This window comes from Porites lutea, chromosome 1 (assembly GCF_958299795.1).
Source record: "Porites lutea chromosome 1, jaPorLute2.1, whole genome shotgun sequence".
Lineage (NCBI taxonomy): Eukaryota > Metazoa > Cnidaria > Anthozoa > Scleractinia > Poritidae > Porites > Porites lutea.
The window spans coordinates 52,128,994-52,138,950 of NC_133201.1; the positions used below are offsets into that span (position 1 = coordinate 52,128,994).

The 9,957-nt window shown below is 43.0% G+C and overlaps 1 protein-coding gene across 1 annotated transcript; it reads left to right on the forward strand.

Moving 5' to 3' along the window:
- The first annotated feature begins 2,761 nt into the window (after positions 1–2,761).
- Positions 2,762–3,322, forward strand: LOC140932001 (uncharacterized). Its single transcript, XM_073381672.1, has one exon. The coding sequence runs from the start codon at positions 2,762–2,764 to the stop codon at positions 3,320–3,322; it is 561 nt and encodes a 186-aa protein (XP_073237773.1).
- The last annotated feature ends 6,635 nt before the right edge of the window (positions 3,323–9,957 follow it).

Sequence of the window (9,957 nt, forward strand, 5' to 3'; positions counted from 1 at the left end):
GAGGAGATAAGTTCCATCGTAAGTGATATTTGATGTCCAGAAGTGAATAGTATGTCCACCGACGTTTTTCCTTTTGTTTTCGACCATTTGACAGCACGCGAGTGAACCGAAGCGCAGTAACGAACCATGACCCCACCCCATTGCCCTTGCGGTCAATAAATCCTCGCGCTCAGGAGCCCATCTCCTGTCGCGCTTTATATTTTTATATGCGCGCTCGAGAATCTCAAAAAAGGTTCGGATATAGAGGATCTGCGAAGAGGTTTCAGTTTCAGTTTATTTCACCGGCAAAAAAACAAAACAAAACAAAAGACAAGAAAACAGAAATACACAGAAGCAAAGCGGTGAGGAAGTTCAAAAAGAAACCATAAGGCTTAGGCCTTGCCCTTTTTATTCGTTTAGTGTCTATTGATTTTCCTGATTTTGGATCGGTTGGTGGGGTGAAAGATAGAAACAGAAAACAAAAACAAAAAACAAGAAATCTCAGCGGAAAAGGAGGCCTCAAACATTAGCATCATTGCCGTGGAGCCTGAAAACAACAAGACATAATCATCAAATCGACACAAACTCAATATGGCGGAAACAACGATCTTAAAATTTGTAGGAAATACTACAGAAAGGACAATGAAACTTACTCTGCAGTTAGTTGTTTCTGTCCTTAACACTCAAACGAATTTTCGGGATAATTTGCTCAAATTCATCCTCCATATAATATAATACACAAGATAGGAGGCACGAGAGAGCGTCTCGGCCGCCTTGCTCCCTTTCCAACACAACGTTTTCCACGAAATTCGAACTGCAACGGTAAATCAACATGGTAGGATCGGAGAAGTAGGATTGCATCAGATATAGAAACCAATGAAGTTTTCCCAGCTAGCTGGCCACTTCGGCGTAAGAAGGTTTTGAATCATATCCTTCGATTTTGTCCAAGTCTGCTGGATTCGTTTCTCTCGCTGGGAAGGCTTCATTGGTGAATTTGAGTAAATTATCACGAAACTTCTTTTCACCAACACCATGTTTCGCTTACCGACCCCTAACAATACGTCTTAGATGCACCCTCGATCTAAGCATTGACATCTTTTTGACTACGCCGTTATCAGGGCAAGAGACAGACGGGATGCGAGGGTGACAAAGGCGATGCGCGACGCTGACTGCTGGTCTAATCACCACCTCATCATCGCCAAACTCAACCTCCATATTCAGTCGAAGAGAAGGCCCCAAGGGCAGAAGGTCACCAATCGAGTGAATGTGACAAAACTGAAAAACACTGAGACTGTAAATGATCTTCAGTCAGTTATGGACAGAAACCTTTCCAACCTCCCCACCCCCTCTAATGACATTGAAGAAGCGTTGGCCTCCTTTAGGGACACGGCCCACTCTACTGCCCTCGAAGTCCTCGGTCTGACCACCAGAAACCACCAGACGCCCGTAATCCATGTACTACTGGAGGAAAAGCGCCGCCTACTTCGGGCCAACCATAGCGACCCCTCCTGCCCAGCGGAAAAGGCTGTCTTCATCAACCTGCGCAGCCAGATACAGACAAAGCTCCGCTCTTTGCAGGACACCTGGCTCAGTGCCAAAGCAGACGAGACTCAGGGCTATGCAGACCGGCATGAAACCAAGCGGTTTTACACTGCCCTTAACGCTGTCTACGTACGGACCTCAACCCTGCGGGTCTTGCCCCGTCCTTGGACCTGATGGAACACCCTGCTTACTGAGAAAAAACAGATCCTGGAGAGATGGGCCGAACACTTTGACAGTGTCCTCAACCGCCCCTCTACAATCAACGACGCAGCCATTAAACATCTTTCACAAGCTCCGGTGAACCTGGAACTCGACTCTCCCCCAACGACTGAAGAAGTGGTGAAAGGCCTCAAGGAAATGTCCGCCGTGAAGGCCCCAGAATCGGATGCAATCCCTGCCGATGTGTACAAGGCTGGTGGCCCTCTCCTGCTGGACGAGATCACCCAACTCTTTCAGCCCTTCTTGGATAAAGAGCAACTACACCAAGAGTTCAGAGACGCCACAATCGTCCACATCTACAAGCGCAAAGGAAACCGGCATTCCTGCGACAATCATCGCGATATCTCTCTTCTCCCCATTTCCTGCAAGGTCTTAGCCCGCGTGCTGCTCAACCGCCTCCTCCACCATCTGGGGCAAGGTCTCCTCCCTGAGAGCCAGTGCGGCTTCCGCGCAGGTCAAGGAACGGTCGACATGATATTTGCCGCCCGCCAGCTTCAAGAAAAGTGTACGGAACGGCACCGCGACCTCTACACCACCTTTGTGGATCTCTCCAAGGCCTTCGACACAGTCAGCAGAGACGGATTGTGGAAAATCATGAGCAAGTTTGGCTGCGCCCACAAACTCATCACCGTTGTTCGCCAGTTCCATGAGGGCATGCAAGCCCTAGTCCTTGATGATGGTGAGCCGTCAGAATCCTTTCCAGTCTCCAACGGTGTAAAGTAAGGCTGTGTCCTTGCTCCGACACTGCTCAGTTTGATGTTCTCTGCTATGCTGACAGATGCATTCATAGATTGCGACGCTGGCGTCAGGATCAGACATACGCCAGACGCGAAGTTGTTCAACCTGAGACTTCTGCAGGCCGTCACAAAGGTGAAGGAGACTGCAATCAGGGACTTTCTCTTTGTGGACGACTGTGCCCTCAACGTCAGAAGTCAACAAGAGATGCAACTGGAAATGGACAGGCTCTCCACAGCCTGTGATAACTTCGGTCTCACAATCAGCACCAAAAAGGACTGAAGTGATGTTTCAGCCAGCTCCCAGCAACCCATACCAGGACCCCATCATCACAGTCAAAGGTCAGAAACTCCAGGCTGTTGAAAATGTCACTTACCTCTGCATCACCCTCTCACACAACATAATTTCCAACGCCAGCAGTGCGTTTGGGCGGCTCAGGAAGACAGTTTGGGAGAGAAGAGGAATTCACCTTGCCACCAAACTCAAAGCAGTAGTGCTCACAACCCTCCTATGCGGTTGCGAGACCTGGACTGCCTACAGACGGCACGAAAAGCAGCTGAACCACTTCCACCTACGATGCCTCTGGACACTCCTCAACATTCGGTGGCAGGACAAAATCTCCAAAACTAAGGTTCTACAGAAAGCCAAGATGCCCAGCATCATTACCTTCATGCGCAAGGTCCAAATCAGATGGGCAGGTTATGTCACTCGCATGCCTGATGTTCGAATCGCGAAGCAGTTGCTCTACGGGGAGCTCTTCCAAGGAAAGCGCTTTGTTAGTGGCCAGCGCAAGCGATTCGAGGACTGCCTCAAGGTCTCTCTGATAGATTTCTCAATAGACAGTTAGACCTGGGAGAACCTTGCTGCCGACCGTCCAACCTGGCGCAACCTCATTTATAGCAGATCCCATGTAGCCGAAGACAACAGAACTGGCGCCGCAGGAAAGGCACGCGAGACGCTCAAGGCCATAGCTACAAGCAACCAGCAAACCACCCTAATTCACATGTGTCCAACTTGTGGGAGAGGGTTCCACGCCCGGATGGGCCTCATCAGCCACCTCCGGAAAGCCAAGGCGAACTCCAAGAAAAGCTGAGGATGTCATGGTCACCTTCGACTCCAAAGGACGAACAACAACAACAACTGTGGTACTATCACAGAGCCTGGGTTACCTGTGCTGAAGTTAAGTAGGCTTGAGATCTACTTTGGAACGACGAAGATTCAACAGATTTTGAGGCATGACTGCGCGCAGCCAAAACATGAAAAGTGGTTTTTGTATGAAAAGTCATAAGCTTTCTTAATTGTTGTTTCAAACACTTTTTCATCTGCTATTATTATTTTCTGCGGGAATTAAATTTTTAGGCTCCCTACGGAAATGCGATTCATGCATATTACTAGGCTGACGCAGGAGCTCCTGGCATGCTTTTTTTATATGCAAAGTTTCTAACCATATGAAATCTATTGTTTCTTTAATTAGATACTTATTCTACATTTAAATTTCTGTCGTTATTCAATGGTTAATTACTTCCAAAGATATATGTTGGAACATACGAAACGTCAAGTTAAAAGTTTCATTTTTTTCCAGAAAAGCATTTATATTTTCTTCTGTTTATCACCATAGTTTGCTTTTTGTTTCTTCTTAAACGTAGCCTTAACATATCCCAGCCAACGCCCCTAAACTCCATCCCTGTCTAATTATTTTCTCTTGTCAAAATGAAATCAGTACTTGATGGGCACTTACTTTAAACACTTTTACACCTTAACAATTAAAAAAAGATTGACTCTGCGAACACCAATTTGCTGGAACTAAAGGAAATAGCTCTAACAAGATCCGTGGACAACGAGGTATCTTATATTATTTCAATAATATTGCCTTTTTGTCATATACTGTATTAAAACATAAAATCACAGGCTGGTCATTTTGTATCAATTTTTCACTTCAAATTTGAATTTTTTTTTTATGTTAAAATTTCCCCTTTCTACAATTTTAAGCATCCCTTCCCCCGATTTTTCTATACTGAGAAAAAAAATTACTTTAATCTTGTCGTATATTGTGGCAACGACCTTATACTATCGACTGTTTTAATATTCAGACCTCGGTGCTAACGACAGCGAAAAGACAAAGTCGAGTTTCAGTCTGATTGTCGAGGTAGAAATTGTGTACGATTTTCAATCTTTAGCAGGACCATGAAGCCATAAAGAGAACTTTCCATGATTAAAGATGTCCTTTATATAATAAATTGAGTCCATAAGGGGTGGTGCGACTGTAATACTAAGCTCAATTTTACTGCAGTAGTTAAGCCAAGTGAAAAAAACAAACAAACAAACGAATATTTGTCGTTCACGTCTGCTTCATTTTTAGGGGGCCGGCCCTCGTTTTTTTTTATTGTTCTTTGACAACGTTGGAAAGAAAAAACAACAACAATAGGCGTTACGTTCAACACGACTGTTATTCCACAATCCCGCGAAACAGGCGTTACTTTCATAAACTAAACATTTATGAAATACTGAATCCTTTTAACGTTCTTAATGCACCCTACCCGTTGAGATATATCGTAAGACGCATCACGTTGTTGTTTGAAACAAGTATCAAAATTAATCAAACTTGCGGGACTGGGGAGGCTAATAACTTGTAAAGAAGGCTTTCAACTGGAAAATAACAAAAAAGTCGGAAATAACAAAAAAAAAAAAAAAAAAAAGAAAAAAAAGAGCCCGCCCGCTCTCAGGCTAGCCTCTCTTCCTTTCTTTGTTTGCTATTTTTCTTTATAGAAATCCGGATGAAAAACATTTGTTTCATTTGTTTCTACTTGGACTTAAACAGCCTGTGCAATGCCTTGTATGACATTGAATTTCATTGCTTACCTACTCACATAATCATTGTCTTAAATTGATTTCCTTACAACGTAGAAAATAAATATTGGATCATAAGCTTTTCTGAGGCTAATTTCCTCTCTACTTAAAACATTTGTTCGGTCACGATAAGCAAAGCGTACGTGGTAGTATTTACCAAAACCTTGATCTCAAATGATTTTACTTATCACTCAAAAAGCTGTGAATAAGTTGTGAATACAAATATTAAATAAAAAATCTTGGCCATTATTGTCTTCTTTTTAAGGGAATGATTGCTTACTGTTGTCAGCAATGCCGAAGATTTCGGCAACAATTGTACATGGGAATTCAAACTTTAAAACACGGTAACTTCAAAAGAGCGCGAGATTACTTCCACTTAGCATTGAATGAAGCCAAAGAAGGCGGAAACAAAGAATTTATAGGAACTGTATATAACAACCTTGGCCATGCCTATGAATCTCTCGGTGAGTTCAGGAGAGCAATCAAGGTTTATCAGTTAAGTCTACCTATCGCAATAGAGACTGGAAACAAATATTTGAAGTACAGAGTATATAGCTCCCTTGGCGGTACCTATGACTCTCTCGGTGATTCCATGAAACAAGTCGAGTTTTATCAGCTGAGTCTACCTTTCGCAATAGAGACTGGAAACAAAGGTTTAAAGGGTTCAGCATATAACAACGTTGGGATCTACCTATCTCTCTCTCGGTGAATTCAAGAAAGCAGTCGAGTTTTTGCAGCTTAGTTTACGTCTTGCAGTAGAGACTGGAGACAAACGTTTGAAGGGCACAGTATATAACAACCTTGGGGTCGTCCGTGCCTGTCTCGGTGATTTCGAGAAAGCAATCGACTTTTTTCAGCTGAGTCTACCTATAACAATAGAGACTGGAAACAAATGTGATGAAGGACGTGTATATAACAACCTTGGCCATGCCTATGAATATCTCGGTAATGTGAGGAAAGCAATCGAGTTTTGTCAGGCGGGTCTAAATGTCTTAACAGAGACTGGAAACAAAGTTGAGCAAGCAGTCTCATATTACAGCCTCGCTTGGCTTTCATTTCTTGATGGCGACTTATTTAAAGCCGAGGAGTCTTGTAAATCCTCAATAAAACTTTTTGAGGAAATTAGGGCTCTTTTTCAAGGGAAAGACGAGTGGAAAATCATGTTTCGGGATCAATATGATGAACCTTTTACTTTATTATGGCGAGTTCAATTACGACAAGGCAAGGAGGGTGAGGCGCTTATCACAGCTGAAGCGGGACGAGCACAAGCTCTTATGGATCTCATGAACTCACAATATGGCGTCAGAAAATCAATTTGGTCGCCGTCAGAACAGGGCATGGAGCTGATAATGTCCATTTCGAGCCTTCTTTCATCACCCACACTTTTTCTAGCGGAAGAAGATAACATTAACACATTACTGAGTTTCTGGTTACTTCTAAATGGAAAGGAGTTTCAGATGATGCAAAAGGAAATAAATGGTAACTTGACATCATTGATTCACCAAACATACGAAAACATTAGTGTAAAGAAAGTTGTGGGGAACAAGCCTTTGACATTACAGGAAGAAGACGAAGGTGCTGCTTTGAAAAGATTGTATGACTTGGTTATCGCTCCAGTTTCACATCTGATAAAAGGTGATGAACTCCTTCTTGTCCTTGACCGTTCGTCATTCTTGATTCCTTACGCTGCCCTTGTGAACCAACATTCCAGGTACTTGTCTGAAACGCTGCGAATTCGATTGGTTCCATCATTAACAAGCTTACGGCTGCTGGCAGAGTGTCCTGAAGGCCACCATAGTACATCTGGTGCACTGCTTGTTGGTAATCCGTGGGTGGAAACTGTACGCATTAAAGACAACAAACCGTTCCCGCAGCTCCCGGGTGCCGAACAAGAAGCAGAAATGATCGGACAGATTCTTGACATCAAGCCTCTCACTGGGAAGAACGCTACAAAAGATCAAGTTTTAAGCCGGCTTAACTCAGTTTCTTTAGTGCACCTTGCAGCCCATGGTTGTCCAGAAACTGGAGAAATAATTTTGTCTCCTAATCTCACTGATGCTATAAGACCGAAAGAGGAAGACTTCCTTTTGACAATAGCAGATGTGTTGGACCCACAATTGCGAGCCAAGCTTGTTGTTTTAAGCTGCTGTTACAGTGCACGAGGGAAGATAAACGCCGAAGGCGTGGTTGGAATTGCACGTGCCTTTTTAGGAGCAGGGGCACGTTCTGTTATTGCGTCACTGTGGGCGCTTAGCGACGAAGCCACTCTGGAGTTTATGAAGCACTTTTACGAAAATTTGGTAGCAGGGCAAAGTGCAAGTAAGTCTCTTCATCATGCCATGAAATGGATGCGGGAGTCTGAAGAGTTCAAGGCCGTGAAGTACTGGGCGCCATTCGTGCTGATTGGCGATGACGTGACATTGAATTTCGAGTCAACGAAAGGTGAGGCCCTCCCTTTAAACTTAGGTAAAACAATGATTACGTGTCAAGGTATGAGAAACAAAAATTTTAACCTTTGTCTTATGGATGCGGTGAGGGTAAAAGGCGGAATGAGTTTGCGGAATGGCATGTGGCATGGCTTGCGGAATGACATAATTATGTGGAATGTAATATATGCAGAATGACCCAAAGAAATAAATTAAACTGAAAAGTGCGCCTCTTTTTGGCGCCAATCAGTTTGCAAACGCAGACGCTGTTTTTTAAAATGTTGACATACGATGACAATCAAAAAGCCACGAAGGCTCATTGTCGATTAGCCTTTTCCCACTGCCACAAAGATTCTTCTTGCCTTTATGAGGTCGGGCTGGATGGCAGCAACGATACTACTTCAAGAAAGTCGGCCATTGAAGAAAAGATGTTTGGAAGGTCACTCTCCCCTCTACTTTAATTTTTTCAGCAAAAGATGTTTGCACCATTAACTTTACAGTTTCCTTCTACCTATATTTGTATTTGCAACCGCGTAAGAAGTGTTTCTTTTTCAGACGGTGAGTACGTGATGGTGACATAATATTGAGAGATGAAACGGATCTTGTGTCTTGTTTCCTTAGCTGCTTGGTTAAGTTTCGGGCACGCGAAGCTAACAGCCGGCGGAGAAGGGCGAGTTCGAATCCTGGCAAATGAGTGTGCGCCTTTTTTCTTTTTTTTTTCCCTTCCTGCCGTTTTAGCATTTTTTCACGATCAAACGCACACACTCGCACAAACAAGGAAGGTGCGAAGACCCACGGAAAGGCCGAAAGGAGACAGAGAGTAGTTCGCTTCACTCGATAGGGTTACGGTCGATGGGATCTAATAATAACCGCAGTCATAAATGGACCAGAAAAAAGTTGCTCACTCAGATTGGCGTCAAAAAAAGGCGCGGCAAAGACGCGCCCATGTTTTTCAGTTTAATTTATTTCTTTGCGCCACATTCCATATTTTACATTCTGCATAATTATGTCATTCCGCAAGCCATGTCACGTGCCATTCGGCAAACTCATTCCGCCTTTTACCCTCACCGTTATAGATGTTTGGTTTCTGATTGGTGAATTGGAGAAGTTAGCCATTTTATCCAATTATTGCACAGCAAGCAAAACAGCTGAAATAAAAACAGTAACAATTCAATCATCAGACAATATATTGAAAAACACGCTGCAGAGGAAATAAGAAGCATGCTCGTTTGAATTTTCCGCTTCACATGGGGTCAGTTTTCGCCTACTGGCTAAAACGAAATAAAAAAATGAATAAATATATAACAAACTAACGAACGAACGAACGAACCAAATAAATAGATAAATCCACCTTTTTAACGTTAGTGGCCAGGCCGTAACCAGGGTCACCAGCTCAGAAAAAATAATTTTAATTCAAATGCATTAGTACCTGCTAATAATAATGAGCATTTCACTTTTAACGTGTATTGAAAGAATCACTCAATCTACGTGAAAACGGACGCAGCATGCATTCCAAACAATGTTACGCCCGTTTGCATCGGGCTAAAAGTCTTACCGGTTTCAAACTTTGCGCAACAACTCCCAACGAAACAGTGTGCAAACGGACGCAACATGTACCATCCAACAGTATTGGGAGTTGTTAGCCAACAATGTTGCGTCCGTTTGCACATAGCCTTGCAGATGAATTTCAAGAATAAAAGCGCCAGTGGCGCGATGAAACATTCTGGTGTTTCGCAATTGCTTCCTTAAATCCTGACCCTAGTTCAGAAAATAACATTCGATTTTCTCTTCCATTTCAGACCTGAACCGACCGACTGAGAGAATTTACCCAGACCCTTGTTTCAGGCAGGGACCTTTCCTTGTTTCAGTCCCTGAATATATACTCAATTTCAGATAAAAAGTGCATAATATCATGCGTAAGATAATCTTTATGTATGCACGATTACAAATTCATCAGGCATCAAAATATTTTAAAAAATTTAAACCTTAATTACATTTACTGGGTTCCGCTAATTACAGTATTAAAATTATTCAATTAAGTATATAAGAAAAAAAACTGTTTTCCATATGCATGCAGTGCTTTACTAGATATTATAATGAGTGTGCAAAAGTGACTTAAAATTACGTGGGGATTCTGCTTGCCTTAAAGGTTCAGGAAGACTATTCCACAAAACAGCACCTCTGTAGCGAAAACTATTACGGAGATAAT